This window comes from Temnothorax nylanderi, unplaced genomic scaffold, assembly GCF_030848795.1.
Source record: "Temnothorax nylanderi isolate EJ_2023f unplaced genomic scaffold, tnyl_v1.0 TNYL_tig0080_pilon, whole genome shotgun sequence".
NCBI lineage: Eukaryota > Metazoa > Arthropoda > Insecta > Hymenoptera > Formicidae > Temnothorax > Temnothorax nylanderi.
In genome coordinates, this window is record NW_027249142.1 from 445,232 (window position 1) to 464,427 (window position 19,196).

Below are 19,196 nucleotides of genomic sequence, written 5' to 3' on the forward strand. Positions count from 1 at the left end.
TGGGAGAGAAGAGTGATTATCCGCGCGATCCTCGAGGGCGGATCCTAGACTTCGCGATTAACTTCCGCTTCGACGGCGGGGAGTTTGACAATCGCGGATCTCTCTCTTCTTAGTTCCTTGAGAGACTTTCTGTAGTTCGATTTAGTTTTAGTTCTTCATATTATAATTTTTCATTTTTATTTTGTATGTTTCTTTTAACGGCTTAGCTCAGCTTGAACGTTATTCATAGTAATTTTTACTTTTATTATTTATAACTTAATCCCTTTTATATTATATTGTATTGCCTGAAAAAGGACTCCGTGCATGCAGCTCGGAACGTTAAATTTGTTTAGATGATAATAAATCATATTTCACGTGATAACGATCTATTTTGCTCGTTTCATGATTCTTTCACTTTGCTTTGCAAATACGAGCCTGACACTGTAGTTTATTATTTCTTTAATTCTCATATAAGTACAATCGTTAAGAGATGTTCGCCGTGTCTGTTTTGTCTTTTTTGCTTTACATTAAAATCTCATTTTGCCTGATTTTACATTAAAATTTCATTCGAGACTGTTATCGAGAATAAATTCGCGCTTCAATGACGGTATTTAACGGTTGCGAATTTCGTATAACGAGACGCTTGTTAGTCAGTTAGATTGCTATTGTACAAGCCCCGAAATGTGCGGTGTCACGACCGCGACGCGGTCACATCAATAATAAACGAGAGGGATTAATCGATGCGAACGGATTATCCAGGAGCACTGTGTGTGCCCCGGTGAGATTTCACTCCCATACGTCGAAAAAGATGCTGCTCCAACATTCGGTTCAATTTCCTCGAGAAATTCGTCACCGCGATCGCAGAAGAAACGAAAAAGGAATAAAGTACGCGAAAGAGGGAGATATTCCCGGAAATTCTAACTGCGATTTTGCGAATTCTAATATCCGAATTTAGTAGAAATATTGTTGTAATGTAGAACTCGGTCAGAGGTTGTCGTCTTCGAGTAAATTTCGCTTCGATGTAATTTTAAAGACTTAACTTTAAATTAGACTTAACTTGCGCACCTTAAATAATAAATTCATGTTCAGATCGGTGGAGAAGATACTTTTCTAATTTAATAACAATTTTTAATATTCCTTACTGTGTGTGTTTTGACGTTGTGATTTAAAAAAAGATATTTCTTGAAATCAATTAATTTAATATGTTAATATTGTATATGTGATAATTATAATGTGTTAGCTAGATATCGATATCTCATCGACGTTATGTATTTTACGCAAATACTATTAAATCCGTAGTGTCAAATTATACTCAAATTTGTGTCATTTTTAATTATTCTTATAGGTCGTCACTGCGCTTATTCAATATGTTAATTTAACTGAACCAATCGAGTTAAAATGATACTGTGTTAAAATAATAAGTTTTGACAAAACTTATGGTGGTAGTTAAAAATAACAAAATGTTATTTAACTCAAGATATTGGTTTAAATTTCACCCTTTAATATTTAACGGTAATAGATGCAAATATCCCTCTCATCGTCACAAGATTGTCAGATCATTACGCGCGTCGCGCCAGCTTTCAGCTATCTAAGCTATCTTTTCCTTCGCCGAACGAATCGTAGGTGTAATTCAGATGCGTATTGAAAATTAACGCGATCTCGGGCTTTGGTAGGCGAGGAATTCGATGCTCGCGCGCGACCCGCTTATTCACCTTTACGGTACTCGCGATACTTTCGGCTGAATCGCGCCGCGTCGCGCCGCGTCGGCGTGGAAAGGTGGAACGCAAACGCGCGCTTTCGCGCTTTTTTCTCTCTCTGTGCTTTCGGACGCGTTGAAATGTCACGGATAAACTAATCGTGATTTTTACACGACGTTCTCCATACTTAATAATGATTCCTATGTATCAATAATTGAGCGCGATTGAATCGCGAAAATAATGATCGCGTGGCTATATAATAAATGCTCATTCATGTTATTTAATTAAGGCAAAATGCAAATTCGTAAAAAAACTTGCTTTCTATTCGCGTACAAAAGAAAACGAAAGATAGAACCTGTGTTATATGGATCAAACATAAAAAAAAACATTTATTTTTAAAGGATCTATAAAACTCAAGCGTCTAATACAACGACGCATTTCAGTAACTTTGTTCCAGCGCTAATCTATACGTACGAATAAATGCATAGATAATTCCATAGAACGCGGATAGTTCATTTATGGAATGGACAGATCATTATATAAATTAAGGACGAATTTTAAATCGTTCATGACGCGGAATCCGTCGTCGTCGCGACATTTCCAAGGATTTTTAAGTGGAATCTAGGTTGATCGAAAGAGCCATTGTTAAAAATGAACATCGGCGGGCGGAAAAGTTGAACGTGAGGCATTGTATTCGCGTTTCGTTTTGTTGCGTGCGCGAGAATCCAGTCGGAGGTACACGAGGAGAGAACGTCACACTAGCTAGCGGCGAAGAGGAAGAATTCTTCAACAATGTCGGAACGGCCGGCGCGCGTTAGTCTGGACGTTGAATTCATACGGGCGGTGGAAACGCCAGATAGGAATGCTTAGAGAACGAGTGCCACAAGCGGGAAAGAGGAACACAATTGAGAGGAGAGTGGGGAATCGTCTGCAACGAGCGTGCACTTCCTAGGTGGTTCCGAGCACGAACCGGCTCGGGCTCGGGCTCGAGCCGGAGCACGAGCGTGGCACCGAATGCTCGTCGTCGAGAGAGGTGAGGCCCAGTGACCGAGATTCCCCTCACTCCTGATCCTTCCACCGATTCTCCGCCCGGATCTCACGGCGACCCGAGCATCGCGAGCAGCCGGAACCCACGGGCTCATCGTCCTGAATTTCCGTTTAAATCGTTTAATACAGTCGTTAGAGTCGCGCATGTAAAAATGTACCCGATATACATATCGCTTATTTCCTATACAGCAACGATTGTCATTTTTTCGGTTGTTTACGAAATAAAGAATGGTGGAGAATTCAAATTCACATTGAATAAAGAGCTAATATATAGCTAGTTACTTTTATTCCTCTACAATCAGTTATTACATCAAACTCATATTTTTAGAAAATATTATGTAATGATTCAAAATATTCAAATTTATTTTTTTGGAAACTTTGCTTTTTGAGTTATGTCATTTGTTGTAGCAAATGAGTGCTATGTAAAGGAATAAAAATACGATCGAAAACATTGAAAACTTTGAAAGACGAAAACTACTTTAAAAACTTATTTTCCGATCTGCAAATTATAATCATAAATTGCGTATCGAATCAAATAAAACTTCTTAAATTGAGTATGACATATTAAGACTTTTTCTCTCAATATGCAGACTCGAATGTATGCGCTCATTTCGAAATATAATATAGAACTCCAGAGTCAGTTATTTCGATGTAGATATTATTTTAAAGATCTCTTTAAAGATTTACAATTTGGAAGTCAATTGATTTGAATCTAATAATTACTAAAATTCATTTTACATATCGTTTTTGAAATCGAGTGCTCTCGCACAGTTCTAAATCTCTTTATACCGACTCTATTACGTCATCTATACGCTGTCAATAATATCATTTACGCTTTCAAACGCTTTAGATCGGTCCACTAGCATTGGCAAAGTCGTTGGTAAAGTAAATAAACCCAGTTCGATAGAAATAAAAACGAGCGTTTAGAGCAGGGGTTTCCGTTCTTTTTTATCAAGAAGGCCACATTAAAATCTTTGTAATAAACAGGGAGCCGGATATAAGTTTCATTTTTAAAAATCATATAAAAACAAAATATCTTTCAGAATATTTTTAAAAGAGCGTCCACTAATTTGCGCAAAGCGCAATTCCTTAAAAAACATTGAATCAAAAAGTCCTGAACCCTTTTTTTCTGTAATGCTTAATAAAGCAGAAATTTATTGAGAGTAAAGTCAATCCAATCAGCACTTACGCATACTATCACGCGACTTACTGACATATACGCCCGGCTAATGGATGATGCTGATTGGATTGACTTTACTCAATAATTACTGTTTGATTAATCATTATAGAAAAAAAATGGTTCAGGACTTTTCCACTCAATTTTTGATAAGAAATAGCGCTATGTATAGATAATTATTGGACGCTCTTTAAGAAACATAGTGGACCATATAAGTTGCAGACTTTTAATTTTGAATATTTGAGGGTATCGTGAGAGGGAGTCTCAATATAATGTAACAATTGTTGCATCATCATGCGAGAGAGATAAAACGTTATTTAGATTACATTTAGAGCGCTAAATACAGGCTGCGGTCCACTTAACACTACAAATATGCTTCGAAGCATTCAGTGAAGAAAGAAGGAGAAGAGGAACGCTTCAAAGCATTTGTAGCGTCAAATGGATTACAGTCATAGAGATACATAGGGTGCACTAGATCCTTCAAACGCTTCAAAGTATCATTTTATCCTTGTTTAACATTTGATAAACAACAAGGATGAAATGTTTCCAAGAGCGTTTGGAGCACCAAGTGGATCGCAACCATACGTATATAATTGATGGCTCAATTCAGTGTTGTATACGCTCTTCATCTAAAATAGATAACAAACAATTAACGATTATAAAGCTAGAACTCACGAGCGCATTTAAAGAGAAAGAAAGGGTGAATTCCCTCCAAGACGTATCAACCAGGAACAACAGATTTTCAATACTGTCAGCACATCTCGGAACGCATCCGGAGAATACGAATTGCTTGCGCGCGCAGAACATGCGCAGCGCAGTCGATTGTCGTTATCGAGTCGCGCATATGCCTCCACGTAGTGACAGGCATTACGTCAACATAACCTGTACCATATTCGCGATTACCTTTATCCTTCAGTCAGTCCCTTCGTATAATTAAAGTCTCGCCGGCGATAGTTATCCTTTCAAAATGGTGTCCGTTTTAAATACCGTCGACACCGGCCACGAGGACATGATCCACGACGCGGAGATGGATTACTACGGTTTGAGGTTAGCAACTTGCTCGAGCGACAATTCGGTGAAGATATTCGATTTGAAAAACGGCACCCAGAGCCTGGTCGCCGTTCTCAAGGGACACATCGGCCCGGTGTGGCAGGTCGCGTGGGCCCATCCGAAATTCGGCAATCTCTTGGCGTCTTGTAGCTATGACAGGTACACAGTCTTACAATGCTACTTGTGTTACATACATTAACCAAAGTATCAAGCTTAATAATTAAGTATACCTAATAACTTAATAGCAGCTAAAGCCCCTGATAATACGCAGTCAACGTTTGTGCACTTTTACAGAAAGGTAATTATCTGGAAGGAACTGGGAGAATGGACCAAGATCTACGAGCATACTGGCCATGATTCCTCTGTCAATTCGGTCGCGTGGGCGCCGCACGAGTTTGGTCTGATCCTGGCCTGCGGAAGTTCAGACGGATCAGTTTCCATTCTTGCAAACACTGGAGATACCTGGCACATGCAGAAAATAACGAACGCTCACACGATTGGGTGCAATGCGGTCAGTTGGTGTCCAGCGGTCGATTCGGGCGCCGATCCCAGTGCGACTCAACAGAGGAACGATCCTGTTAAGCGGTTAGCCACCGGTGGTTGTGACAATTTAGTGAAGATATGGAAGGAGGACGGCGACAGATGGATAGAAGAGAATAAACTGGAAGCACATAGCGATTGGGTACAATTTAATAACAATGGAAATAATTAAACATCAAAGACTTACATATTTATATATCTTTTTTTTATCATACTTGTAGGTTCGCGATGTAGCCTGGGCACCGGCAGTTGGCCCATCTCGAGCCGCTTTGGCGTCTTGCTCGCAAGATCGCCGCGTTGTCGTATGGACTTCCAACGATTACACTAGCTGGACACCGAACGTTCTTAATGTCTTCGATGACGTTATCTGGAATGTCAGCTGGTCGTTGACAGGCGGTATCTTAGCGGTCAGCGGTGGCGACAACAAGGTTTCGCTCTGGCGCGAGAATTCCGAAGGACAGTGGGCATGCATCTCGGAATTGAACAAAGATCAAGGAAATCTTAACAATCCAGATCAACGCGCATTGTAATATTGATTTAACGAAGAACATGTAAAATAATATAAAATAAGCGTTGTAATTAATAATTAATATGGATTTGTTTGATATCGAGGATCTTTTAGCAAATTCCAGAGTTAGTTCGAGTTATTTACCGTTAATATTTGATTATCTATAAACATTTATTCGAAATATAATGTTTATTCTTATTGCGATAACTGAAAAAATTGTTTGCAAATATCATACGTTCTTATGGATATTTTTTTACAAACAGTATGTATTTGCAGCAATACCTGCGTAATTTTTTTTATAAAAAAATACATCGATTTTACCGGTAGTATTGAGAGTTAATAAATTACTCATTCACAATCAGTCTTGGGTGTATAAGGACGCGGCGAAAACTATGTCACGTTTGATCGCGGTCGAGGCTTCCTCCATCTTCTCTTTCAAAACTGGGTCGCCTATCGTCACAGCCGCATTTTTAACATCTTGCAATGTTTCGCCGAGTTGCTGTATACAACGAACTATAATTCCTTCCTGGACATCCGTCATCTTCATGATCTCGGCGAATGATTTGGCCTGCGCCCATTCGTAGACAACCTCCACCAAGCCGAAATTCAATGGTTGTAATGTCGATAGTTGATAGTATTGCTCCAGATGCTCCAGTTCCGCGTGCACCTCGCTCATTATCTTGCAAGCCTGAAGAGGACGAGGATTGTTTTAATTTCTTATCGCGATGTACAATTTTTTGAATACTTGATTGAGCCAGAAAGAGATGAATCAGTAACACATACGTTAGTAAGGTTTGGTGGGAGTTTAGGTTCGAATTCTGTGCGTTGCTGGAAGATCAGTGCTGATAACAACGCTGCTATTTCTGCCGGTTGTAAAACAGTCAACACATTTTTGAGAATCAATTCTGTTATCAGCAGTTCGTTACTACCCATTTGCAGCGCGACTCTTCCTTTTAGGGCGACTAATAAATAATGATACATTGTTAATTGCGCTTTAATAAATAAATATTAAATCTATAATTATTATACGATTTTGATTAATACAAACCTCTTTCATCATTATCTATGTATTTAAAATGTTTAAGGAGTGCTACCATATTCAGGTAATCCGGATACAATGCCATTCCTTCATCGCTGAGTTTAAGTTGAAGCTGTCGCTTTTTATCTTCAAGTTGATTCCGTTCGAATACAGGTCTGAATTGTTCTTCAAAGTTTGGTATTTCCTTGCACTTCATATCGCCCAGATTAGCTTTTAATTTGTCCCTATGTTGTATCCTCAATTGAAAATCATTTTTCGACGAGGGCTTGATATACGGTTGTAGGATTTGAGGCTTGATAGAAGCGTTAAATGATAGAGAAGTCAATTCTTGAACTGCTGTCTGACATGTTTGTCCCGGTGGATCGTTTCTAAAAAAGAAGAAATATTCGATAAGTATATAACATGCTCCAAAAATTTTTACTATGCTATGTTATTTCTTACTTGAATCGTGAGATTTGTCTCTTTTCCCAATCATTTAATACCAAAGAACAGTCAACTTTTATCTGACAATTAGTTATTTTCAATATATGCCATGGAAATATAGTCAGAACCTCGTGTGACGGATTAGTGCTTGGGACAAATATCTCTTTTTTTGTCAGGCTCATAATCTCGCACCATTTCTCGAATATCTGAGGACTTTTGATTTCATCATCTTCGGAAGTGGGTGCATTCGCGTCCTTGAGTATCAAGACTTTGTATTGAATAGAGCTTTTGTGATAGTGAACTTTCAATAATAGGGCTAGTTTGTTGTAATGATTCACGTAGGATATTAACAAGACTCTACCCTCAGTTAAACTTTTCGCCGTTTTTCTCGAATCGAATAAATAAGGGTTCAAGAATTTAATATCTTCCAGATAATCGACCGCCTTGTGATAGAATGCAGAGAGTATTTTTTGCATATCGGTCAAAGGCGGCAAGTTCGACAATTCGCGCTCGATTTTCCGTAACTCGTTGTTATATGTTGCTTCCTGCGAGGCCAATGGCGATTCCTTGAAAGATTTGCGCATCATCGCCTCAACGGTGACGGATTCATTTACCCTTCTCAAATTTAGAAGCATGGAATACGTGACTTTAAATTTCGATTCTAATGTTTGCGGCTCACCGCACATCATAGGTTTCAAGTCGTTAAAGTGTGGCACGTCGTTTCTGCACATCACTATAACAGTTCCCGTGCTGTCATGACCTCGCCGTCCGGCACGACCAGCCATCTGTATGTATTCAGTCGGATACAGGGTACGAAAGTTGCTTCCGTCGTACTTTCGTATAGAATCGAACACCACCGTGCGCGCTGGCATGTTGACTCCCATAGCAAAAGTTTCTGTCGCGAATAGTAACTAAAAATGCGATAAAATGTAATTCCGTTACACCTTCTTAATTTTTGCATATTTCCAAGACTTGAAGATTACTTAAGACTTTTTAAAAATGTGCTTTAATTTTTTCATTTTGTTTTTTCAATGTTTCCTCGCAAAATTACCTTCACAACTCCATTCTGAAATAACATTTCTACGATCTCTCTCAAAATTGGCAGTATCCCACTATGATGTATACCCACTCCTTTTCCTAAGAGCTCTTGCATCATAAGTACTTGTGGTAATTCTCTGTCGCTACCCTTCAGGTGTTTTATGTTAGATTGGAAAAATACATGTACTTGATGCTTTTCCCTCGCAGTCGTTAAATCAAGATTTCTTAACGTAGCAGCATTCATATCACAGCGTTTCCTCGACAGAGTAAATACGACAACGGGTAACATATCCTATAAAATTGCATTATTCATATAAAAATAATTATCACATAATTTCTCTGTAGAATAAAAAGTATGCAGTTATAACAACGTACATTGCTCTGAAGATGGCTTACAAATGCTCTCCATAATACCTCTTCTTGTTTCGACGTCATTTGAATTCTTCTTCTACAGTCCTTTGGGGTTTTGTCTTTCTTTTTATCGGATGTATTTGTCGCTTTGTACCATCTGGATCAAGTATTAAAATATCACTGTATCATTATCATGCCTCTCTTCCTTTCACTCAAAAATATATAAAGGTAGGAAGAGAAATGATTTACCCATCCAATAAAAACTGGCCGTTGCTGTCAAGGACTAAGAATTTGTCATCCTTAGTCTTACCGTCAGTGCCAGTGTACAAGTAATGTAAAAGAGGTATGGGTCTTTTCAAAGTGCTAATCACGTACATCTTTCGCTTTTTGATACGACCGACCCAATCCGCAAATATTATTGGATTTGGTACAGTCGCAGATAACATTACTATATTAATATTCTGTGGTAAAAGAATGACTATTTCTTCCCATACGTGACCTCTCTAAAAGTACAAAATAATTTTTATAGATTGTCAGATTTTTTGTAGGTATACGCGCCATTTTTTATAAAATCAGCATTACGCACATCTTCATTATTTATATAATGCACTTCGTCAAATATAACAAATTCTAGATCCCGTAGAACATCGGATGCACAATACAACATTGATTGTAGGATCTCCGTTGTCATGATTAGACATGAAGCAGTTTGATTTATTTGCAAATCACCTGTTAGTAACCCAACGCTTTCAAACTTTCTCTTAAAATCACGATATTTTTGATTTGACAGTGCTTTTATGGGAGACGTATAAATCACTCTGGAATGACATAAAAGGTTATCAGGAAATTAATATCTAGCTATCTATAACAATAGTATCGCAAAGTTAATTTTTAACCTTACTATATAAACCTTATAACTTTACCTTGTCATATGCTTTTGGCTCAATGCAATGGCATATTCAGCAACAGTAGTCTTCCCCGCTGATGTATGCGCAGCAACGAAGACGTTGCTATTCTCTTCCAATTTAAGAATAGCTTGTTTCTGAAAGGTGTCCAGTTCATAATTGAATGTGATTGCTGGGTCAGATATTCTCTTGTCAAAGTCAGTTACTGGTGCGGATACATCCAGCTGCTCCGCCCATTCTGTCTTTGAAAGTTCTGTTTGTTTCTCGGATATTTTCAAGACAGGTATACTTATATCTTTGGGTAAAGTGGAATTTTCTGTAAAGGGAATGTTGCTGTCCGAAACTTGAACGTTCTCTTTTCTCGGCTCCTCAACCGAAGACGATGAGCCAAGCAAATTTCCCTCCTCGTGTACAACGGACATTAAATTTATATTATCATTATTGATTATTAATTTTTCAGTTTCTTCAGACAATGAAATTTCTGTTTCGTTCCTCGTGCAATTGATTGGTGTGCAATTGTCACTTTTAAATTCTAAACCCGAGCTAAATCCTTTGGCTAATGTCCTTAAATTCTTCTCGAAGTCAATGTCGTTAATAACGATTTCATTTTCAGGTACTTTAGGCTCTTCAAAACCACCAGGCCAAAATGGAATATTACTAGGATTACCTGCGGGAGATATAACATTCATCTAATATATGCATTATTTTGCAATTATGCCTTGACTGATGTACTACAATTTTAACGAAGAGAAATACATGTCGAGATAAAATTAGAGTACCTCGAACTCCGTCTGCAAGTGATCCAGGTGCACGAGTCATAGACATAGAATTCCTTGCCGTTTCCCCTGCACCTTGCAAGCAGATCTCTTGTATCTCGCCAATTTTGCCCGTTATTGGGTCACGGTCAAATCTCAGCGTGGTACTGACCGGAGCCAAATCAAATTCTAACAACGAAAGAACATCTGCTCTGCGTGGCCAATAACGTTGGGTACTGTCCAGCTGATGTATAGGTAATCGTTCAGGGCATTCAATGTATTCCCGCAGTTCTGATTTAATATCAGGCCAGATGGGTGGAGGCCCGGTAAACTGTGAATCAATATAGATAAATACATAAAATTGTAACAAGGAGCGAATATCATATATTTGATATATTAAGTAATAATTACTCGCGTCGATTCAGTCATCGTTATTTCACAAATCTCCTTTGTTTATTATATATTCATATATTAATTTTTCTCTCTGCCTAATATAAAGTATAAGCTTAATATAAAGTTTAACGTGTCACATAATTGAGACGTTAAAATAGTAATTTAACTCAATTAGCAGTAATTAAATTATGTGTATTTTAAGTTTGTACACGTATATATTTAAATCTCGGAGTACATAATTAATTTTATCTGATTGTACAATTAACCTCGCCAACACAGGCAAAATAGGTTATACGCGAGTAACGAAGATTTCCCACTGAGATCCCCCCAAACAGCCTAAACAAACTCCCCTCCTGGATTCAGAGAGAAACCTGACGGCCTGAACCACTTTCAATTTCGTGTATCAAAAATTATTTTAACATAAATTATTTAGAACTTCGGATTAACCAAAAAAATCGAAGTTGACCGCGGTGGCCGCGGCGCGCGAGAGAAGCGCCTCCGCCATCTTGATTACGTCCCCCTTCCTCTTCCATTTCCAGAACGGCCGGAACGGCGGCGTCGGCGGCGACAGACACAACGACGCAAGACGGATCGGCTCTCCGCAATGAGTCAATGAGTGGCGTCGCGACTCGTTTAATTGGTAAGAGTTAAGAGTAACGGAGTAACGTATATTTTAATCCTCCATTATTATTTATTACTTAATGCAGTATCTATCGCGTAGTATAGATTCAGCGCTCGGGTATTAATAGTTTGTAATAACACGTATTTCGCGTACTTGTACGGCCGAGACGTATCGCGCGGACAAGCGCGAGAGAGCAATGATCGTATTTTCGAATATCGCGGATATCTCCCAAGAGTATTAATACGCCTATTCGTTAGACTGCAAAACAATCGTAATAAAAGCATGTAATTAGCCTCGTAATTAGCATATAATATTTCCGAACAATCCGAACTCGAAGTTCGGAAAATTCATAAGCGTGAAATTAAGAGCGAGACGCGTAGCGACTAGCGACGCGGCGGCGTATTTGGCGCGCGAAGTTAGCCGCGCGAGAGATGACCGCCATATTGATGACGTTCTCCTTTCATTTCCAGAACGCGGCGGACACAAGACTGATCGGCTGAATCGGCTCCGGAACGAGTGGCGTCGCGACTCATTTAATTGGTAAGCATACCACATATTAACTTTGCACGCATTATATTCACTGCAGTATCTATCGCGTAGTATGGATTCGACACGCTCGCGTATTGATGATTTCTTAATAATACGTATTCCGGGATACTCGTTCGGCCGAAGGCGCGTCGCGCGAGCAATCGCGAAAGTGACGACCGTACTTTCGAGTGTCGCGAATATCGCGGATATTTGCCAAAAATATTAATACGCTATTCGCTGGAATGCAGAATAACAACCGCGATAACAGGCGAGTTTATAATATTTAATTTTCGAAGTTCGGGATCGCAAAGTTGAGAGTGGGACGCGTAGCGACGCCGCGCGCCGCGGCGCTTTCGGCGCGAGTTGACCGCGCGCGAGAGACGAAGCGCCTCCGCCATATTAATTTATACGTTCTCCTTTTCCAGAATGCGACGAGGATCGGCTCCGAACGAGTGGCACGAGTTATTTAATTGGTAAGTATGTAACATGCATTAAGTTTGCATTTCACATTCATAGCAATCAATAGCTATCGCGAAATTAATATGATAATCCGTTCGAACGCGTGTTTCGCGAAAGCCTTGTCCGTCCTATTGTAAGATCTATCGCGCGAATCAATTGAGTGACGTCGTGTGTCGCGTCGCTCTCTTAGCACCCGAAAATTTTTTTACGCTATCTTACACAGATATACGTATTTCGTTGCATTTTTACTATTTTTACTATATAGGTATCTATAAATATTTTTTGTATATGTATATATAAAATATAAGTATTATCTTTTTCTTATAACAAGAAATCCATATTTATTTTAGACATTATTTTTATTTAAATATTTTCGTATGTTACAGATCAATTTTGTGTACTCCTCTGCTGTGTGAGTAAAGAAAAGGGTTCAGATGAAAGAACCCGGGAGGAGACTAAGGAAGCCTAGGAAAGGTATCGGGCGTCGTTGGAGTAACATTGCGGTAAGCATTATTACTTATTTGTACTAAAATTAGTCGTTTTGTTTTGATGATTTAAAGATAATTGGAGAAAAAAATTAATCTGAAATTTTATAAAAATTTATTCTTGTGCAGATCCTTTTTGAAAAATGTATAATTATTTTAATAGATATTAAATGAAAAGCCATTAAGAAATTTTATGCATGTAAGAATTATCTTTTGAATTATTGATTATATTTTGAGTGTTTTAATTTGAATTTTATGTTTGTATATTACAGAATCATCGTGGCGCTGATCATACGTGGCTGACAACTCCACTGTCGATTGGTGAGTGACAAAAAGCATTAATAATGAGATAACGGATCTGTGAAAATTGTATCAGATATACCTATATATTTACGTATCATAATTGTATTAAAAGGAAATATAGAATCTCATAGATCCGTTATCTTAAAATGGATGAGCTATAAAGAATTATGACAAATATTTCATCTCGGACTCGTTTTGCGTTATTTAATTTGGTGTGCTAATGTGCTTGAGGCTACACACTCGCACAGGTACACAGAGAAAGAATACAATAAATAGAAATTAACGGATCCTTATTTTATTTGTCTGAATTCTATTGTTTAGGAAAAAAACCTTTATATTCTTTTAAGTTAAAACATTCAATATATATATTATTTTTAATATATTTAAAATAAGTATAGTTCAATAAACTTTATAACGTTAAAACTTTAAAATAGGTCTTTATTTTAATTCTATTAATAATAATATTAATAGAATTAAAATAAGGATCCGTTTTAAAGTGTAAAAGTTTCAACGTTTTAAAGTTATTGTGAACTATACTTATTTTAATATATTAAAAATAATATATACATATATATTGAATGTTTTAACTTAAAAGAATGTAAAGTTTTTTTCCCCTAGACAATAGAATTCAGACAACAAAAATAAAATATTTATATCTATATCTAGAGTTGTATCTTAATAAAGATAAATAGTTCCAGAGATATTAGAAAAAATTATGGAAACATTTTTTTGTGTGTAAATGTACATATATGCACGTATATATATATATATGTGTTTCACTCCGTTCTGTCTGCTTTCAATTTTGTCCTGTCTTTATGTTTATTCTTTTTTCGCAGTCTCTGAATATGCTTCTTCAGTTTACCTGTATTTTTCAATTCTTCATACTGTGAGACCAAATCCAAGACTTTCTTCTCAGCTGCAAAAGACAAATAAGATAAAAATAAAACAATATAATATCAATCAGTATTATGTTAACGATAAGCTAAACTTACATTTTTTCTTGAAGACAGGCTTCTCTCCTCGTTTAACAGATTCTAGTACCTCTTCCTTTTCTTGCCGCTTCTTTTCTGCTTTCTCTTTCCTTTTCTTTTCCTCCCTTAACTGATTTTCAAGCCTCTGAGTGAGATATTTTATTTTCTTTATAGCTTTTAGATCTGTCGTTTCTTTCAATTCTTCTTGTAAAGTTTTGAGGTCGTTTTCCCGTAACTTGTTAATAAATGCATAAGAATGTCTGAAGGCCTTCTCATCAAACGTACCACATAAACTATCAAATCTAGGATCCCGAGATACAACTTTTTTGACTCGAGTTAACTCTTTATATCTGGGTACTGGCTTTTTAGCAGAAATCTCTCGTGGCCTATTTTTATTTTCCCGTTTAAACTCTATTTTCTCAGTTTTTTTCTTACTTTTCTTTCCAAATATCGTCTCATTGTATACCTTGGTACCTAATTTCTCCTTTAATTTCTGTAAATCCTCAAAACTCATATGTTTTAATTCCTCTCGTACTTGTTCCTAAAACCCAAACAATTCAGAGCATGTTACCACCCACGAATATATAAACTTTTCTTGTAATAATAGTGCTGTGTTAATTAAAATTATCCTAAATAAAAGCATTTAATAATATGTAGTAAAAATAAGTAGTAAAAATGAAGAAAAACTTACACGATCTTTATCTTCTGTAAGTAGGGACTTTTCCTCATCATTCATGTTGAGTCCTAAGATGTAATAATGGAATACAAATTTATCAATCTCTGTAACAAAATACAATTTTTTTTTATTTAGTGTTTAACGTGACGTCAACTCTGTGTTTAGGTTTCTTGGCACTTGACAAAATGCAATACCACATTTTTAGGTTAGGATTTACAGTTTGTTCATGTACTCAAGAAAACAATAAAAAGATTAGGAAAAATATATTTGTATAAATACTATAAATTATACTTACATCTGCACTAGTACTGTATTGATCATATGAGTGCCTAAAAAGTGAAATCACACATTATAAATTTCATTTGTACGCAAAGTTACACAAATCACAGAACAGAGCAGTGTAAGAATGGGCGATGTTTCTCGATTAATCGAAATAACGATAATCGATAATTTGCCTTTTGATTAATCGCTATTTGATTTTTCTCTCAACATCGACACACTGACTTCTTTCCTTTTAATTAAATATAATTTAATTAATATCATATATTTATTAATGTGACTTATAGCTGCAGATTATATATCGGTTGAACTAATTCTTTTTTTAATAAATAAGTGTTAAAGAAAGTGACAGAACAAAAATAAGGAACATATGTGGTTACCTTTCGGGGATATATTATACATATCGCTTTATACGTTATAAGTATATCACTTTATCACATTGCACATTTTATGGATATCACTGCACTGGCGTTAATAAATGTACACATGAATCCATTGCGACCGGAGTAAAGTATATATCCCTCACCGAATCGGGAGGGAGGGATATGACAATGGGAGGGATATTAATATTATCGCTTAATGTCGGTAATATTATTGAAATTAATATGTTGTATTAGGGGAGATCAGTTTTTCAGTTTCTGATTTTTAATAAAAGAAACTTTTCAGAATAGCTAATAGAAATTGGCTATTTCGATAGTTAATGGTCGGTTAGAAGTTAACAGACGTTAATTGGAAATAGTGATGACTCCAAGTCACTCGATCCTTATATTTTATTGGTTAGTGTTGTGATTAATGATATTAAACGTTCCATGAGTGTTATGAAAAATTAGAACATATAATAAAAATTAATGAATATAGCACTGCGACAATAATTCTAACTAAAAATATTATCTTCAAATCAAACCAGTAGTTTGCCGAGACAACCCTTATATTGTATTAACTAATCAATACTATTGTAACTATTTTAACATACTGAGTTTACTGTTAACTTTTATCATCGTCCATCACTACTCGCAGTGTTGTAAAATAGGAGAGTATAGTCGAAAGATACTGTAACATACAACAAAGTATATAAGTTTTTGATAATACATAAAAATGTATGTGCTATTATTCTTTACGCATTTTAAAGTAAAAATACATACATTTATTACATCTGTTAATAATTCTTTAATAAATAATTAAGTGAATTAATTATGAATAAAAAACTAACGAAAAAATAAATTAGTAAGAAAGATTAATAATAATACAGTATTCTGACTTTTTTATAGCAATGTCAAAATAATTTGTTAATTAAAAAAATAATAATACTTTAATTACGGAATGATAAGACGTTCTTGAAATTATGTCAAAAAATGTATATTAAACCTACCACTTAATTGTTATAATCTTTATATATAACATGCATTATATTATGTACAAATTATTTAAAAGATACTATTATTAGGAATTGTATAATCAAATCTAAATATTTTTTATTCTTTGACCTTTTATTTTTTTTTACGATTTTTCGTTTTATGTTCTTGCCATTTATATCTGTGTGATTATAACCATACGTAGAATAAAAATAATGAATGACTTATTGTTAGTTAGATGGACACACGCGCAAATAAAAATATAGAATGCATAAAAATAAACAAACGGCAAAAAAGAAAGGAAATAAATAGTAAATAGGTTTACTTGCAAATTTATTCATGTTTCTAATGTTTAAAGACCATTTTTACTATTTTATAGTTTAAATTATAAATAATAATAAAAAATAATATCTTGATAGAAAACTAGTAAAAATGTAGAATTGTGTGTAATGATGCCAAGTAACTATTATAAACGATATGTTAGCAATCTTTAATCAACTTTTTAATCAATTTGAAAGTTCTTACCGTTGTAAAGGAATTGAGAGATAGTGCTGGCATGAGACAAGGAATTTTAACCTCTATTGGTTTTTGGCTCCGCATTATAACAATTTGCAGGCATTTCCATAGTTCAATGAAATGATTATTTTCGAGCATATGGAACGCTACTTCTGCAACGCTTTTGCTCTGGGAAAAAGTAATAAAAGTAATAAATTCTTTTTTAATTAAAATTAATTGCAATATAACAAAGGACCTCGTACATTTTATAGATGTAAAAGTGGCAGCATAAAGAAAAGAACAAAAATTTTCCTGCTCTACGTTACAGATCTCGACTTCTTTATTATGCTACCAATAATCTAAATACACATACTATTTTTTTACACGCACGCACACATACGCATACACACACACACATGCACACATTATATATAGTTTCAAACATTTATATATTAACTTAATACTATATGTATTCAAAAACAAGTATTTCTGAAACTCCAATGGCACTCACTTTAAGCCTTCGTATTTTTTATAGTTTTGATTTTTGGATTTTGCCCGTGGGCACTTTTGATTTACCTATAAACTACAATATATTTCAATTTCAGCCAATTTAACCGGAACTACTTTTACACCTATAAAACCTGTGTAGGGTTCTCTAAATGATAAGTAATTTACTGTATGCATCAAGTATTCTGCTGGCAAGCTGTACATATATACTTCCGATAAAGCTGCTAGTGACAATGTGAAAAAGTGGAGCAGTTTAGCTATAGGTTGATCCTATTTTATAAAAATATAATATACATGATATTTTTATAACTTACGCTTTGATACTAAAATTCTTGGCTTTAATCAAAATAAGTAAATAAAGAATATAATGATATGATAATTATGTCGTACTGCATATACGATGGTGGTTTGATAAGTTTGGTAAATTTGTATGAGATGGTGTGTGTTACAATTCATTTGGTGATGTAATGCCTGGAAAGTTCCAGACCGCAAATTCCACTCTTCAAACTCCCCCAGGCCAAATTTGAGCCAGAAATGACGCGTTGTTCACGTTTGGTTGTCGTTTGAAGCCAGCGGTTTAGTAGTTGCCACAAAAAAAAAGATTTTTTTCCCCAAAAAATGTTTGAATTACTTGCTTTTTTACTAAATTTATCAAATAACCCTCGATAATATACGAGGATTGTTTGATACCAAATGGATCACCAAATGGATTATAACGCTATCTCATACAAATTTATCAAACTTATCACCATCCTAGTACATAATCTCGAGGCTATTCTTGTTTTTTTTTTTAAGTATGTTTGATGATCATGATATATTTATATACATATATGTATATTCATAAATTCAGAAGAAAATATATAAATATTAGATTTTTATAATAGATATGTGTTACATGTACTTACTGTCAGAAAAAAAAGGCAGGTGCATATTAAGCAAACCGTGCTACAATACAGAGTTGATAATGCGAACGGACGAGCAGAAATTGCAACTTCTTCAGCGTACCTGAATAAATGCATCAACACCACTTAAATTTTTTTAAATTAAATTGGGGATCCCCAATCTATTTTGTCAAGAGAGCACATTAACACCTTTGTGATGACTAAATAAGAGTTTTATTTTTGAAAATTATATAAAAACAAAATATCTTTTTGTTTTAATATTCTTTTATATTATAAAATCCGATGCAATGACCAAACCGTAGAACAAAAGGTACAACTATATGTATATAACTATATATAATATAGTTGAGCCTTTTGTTCTATGGTTTGATTGTTATTGCGTCAAATATAGACTATACAAAATTTACCTTTTTAAAAAAGAGTTAGAAATAAACGTCAAATATACGCGCTGCATATTAACTGTATTCTCAAAAAATTCTTTATTCTCGACTACCTGGCAAATTATAATTCTGTGCACTACGTTTCGGCTCTAGGTTTGAGCCCTTCTCAAGTGCGGTCTGAAATTTGGGAACGTCGCGATATATAAAACAATATTTACATATAAAATCATTAAATAAGAGAGCATTACCTAATCATCCAATAGAATCGTCATACGGAACTCAGAGACATCCTTGTATTATGGAGATGTACCGGCATGATCATAAGTACAACTGCA

General features: G+C 35.4%; 3 protein-coding genes and 1 long non-coding RNA gene across 5 annotated transcripts; 1 reads left to right on the forward strand and 3 right to left on the reverse strand.

The window, feature by feature from the left end:
- The first annotated feature begins 4,738 nt into the window (after positions 1–4,738).
- Sec13 (secretory 13) lies at positions 4,739–7,022 on the forward strand. The gene is made up of 3 exons (XM_071709605.1): positions 4,739–5,109; positions 5,245–5,632; positions 5,712–7,022. Exons 1-3 carry the CDS (start codon positions 4,868–4,870, stop codon positions 6,018–6,020), a joined length of 939 nt encoding a protein of 312 aa, XP_071565706.1. The 5' UTR covers positions 4,739–4,867; the 3' UTR covers positions 6,021–7,022.
- Tst (superkiller complex helicase subunit twister) lies at positions 5,623–11,419 on the reverse strand. Its single transcript, XM_071709604.1, has 11 exons — positions 10,921–11,419; positions 10,534–10,840; positions 9,773–10,421; positions 9,436–9,667; positions 9,099–9,352; positions 8,874–9,006; positions 8,512–8,790; positions 7,479–8,371; positions 7,047–7,405; positions 6,782–6,960; positions 5,623–6,686 (listed from the first exon to the last, which is right to left on the reverse strand). The coding sequence occupies exons 1-11, from the start codon at positions 10,936–10,938 to the stop codon at positions 6,357–6,359; spliced, it is 3,633 nt and encodes a 1,210-aa protein (XP_071565705.1). The 5' UTR covers positions 10,939–11,419; the 3' UTR covers positions 5,623–6,356.
- Positions 11,420–13,476: 2,057 nt separating this feature from the next.
- Positions 13,477–15,366, reverse strand: LOC139774377 (ribosomal RNA processing protein 36 homolog). Of its 2 annotated transcripts, none has more exons than XM_071709606.1 (4): positions 15,242–15,366; positions 14,962–15,050; positions 14,292–14,811; positions 13,477–14,215 (listed from the first exon to the last, which is right to left on the reverse strand). In XM_071709606.1, the coding sequence occupies exons 2-4, from the start codon at positions 15,004–15,006 to the stop codon at positions 14,076–14,078; spliced, it is 705 nt and encodes a 234-aa protein (XP_071565707.1). In that variant the 5' UTR covers positions 15,007–15,050; positions 15,242–15,366; the 3' UTR covers positions 13,477–14,075. The 2 variants fall into 2 exon arrangements, with proteins under 2 accessions (XP_071565707.1, XP_071565708.1); XM_071709607.1 differs by having other exon boundaries at positions 14,962–15,014; positions 15,242–15,355.
- A 595-nt stretch (positions 15,367–15,961) lies between these two features.
- On the reverse strand, positions 15,962–18,569 carry LOC139774401 (uncharacterized). The gene is made up of 4 exons (XR_011718571.1): positions 18,485–18,569; positions 17,748–17,849; positions 17,103–17,261; positions 15,962–16,275 (listed from the first exon to the last, which is right to left on the reverse strand). It is a non-coding gene; the product is annotated as an uncharacterized lncRNA (long non-coding RNA).
- Between the last annotated feature and the right edge of the window lie 627 nt (positions 18,570–19,196).

Bases quoted from the DNA above. Each gene is read 5' to 3' on its own strand.
- Sec13 (XM_071709605.1), top strand. From the start codon at position 4,868: ATGGTGTCCGTTTTAAATACCGTCGACACCGGCCACGAGGACATGATC. The intron at 5,110-5,244 runs GTACACAGTCTT...GCACTTTTACAG, and splicing joins GCGTCTTGTAGCTATGACAG to AAAGGTAATTATCTGGAAGG. The intron at 5,633-5,711 runs GTACAATTTAAT...TCATACTTGTAG, and splicing joins TGGAAGCACATAGCGATTGG to GTTCGCGATGTAGCCTGGGC.
- Tst (XM_071709604.1), bottom strand. The intron at 9,668-9,772 runs GTAAAGTTATAA...ATGTCATTCCAG, and splicing joins AGCCAAAAGCATATGACAAG to AGTGATTTATACGTCTCCCA. The intron at 9,007-9,098 runs GTAAATCATTTC...TACTTGATCCAG, and splicing joins GGCCAGTTTTTATTGGATGG to ATGGTACAAAGCGACAAATA.
- LOC139774377 (XM_071709606.1), bottom strand. From the start codon at position 15,006: ATGAATGATGAGGAAAAGTCCCTACTTACAGAAGATAAAGATCGT. The intron at 14,812-14,961 runs GTAAGTTTTTCT...TTTGGGTTTTAG, and splicing joins TTACAGAAGATAAAGATCGT to GAACAAGTACGAGAGGAATT. The intron at 14,216-14,291 runs GTAAGTTTAGCT...TGTCTTTTGCAG, and splicing joins GCCTGTCTTCAAGAAAAAAT to CTGAGAAGAAAGTCTTGGAT.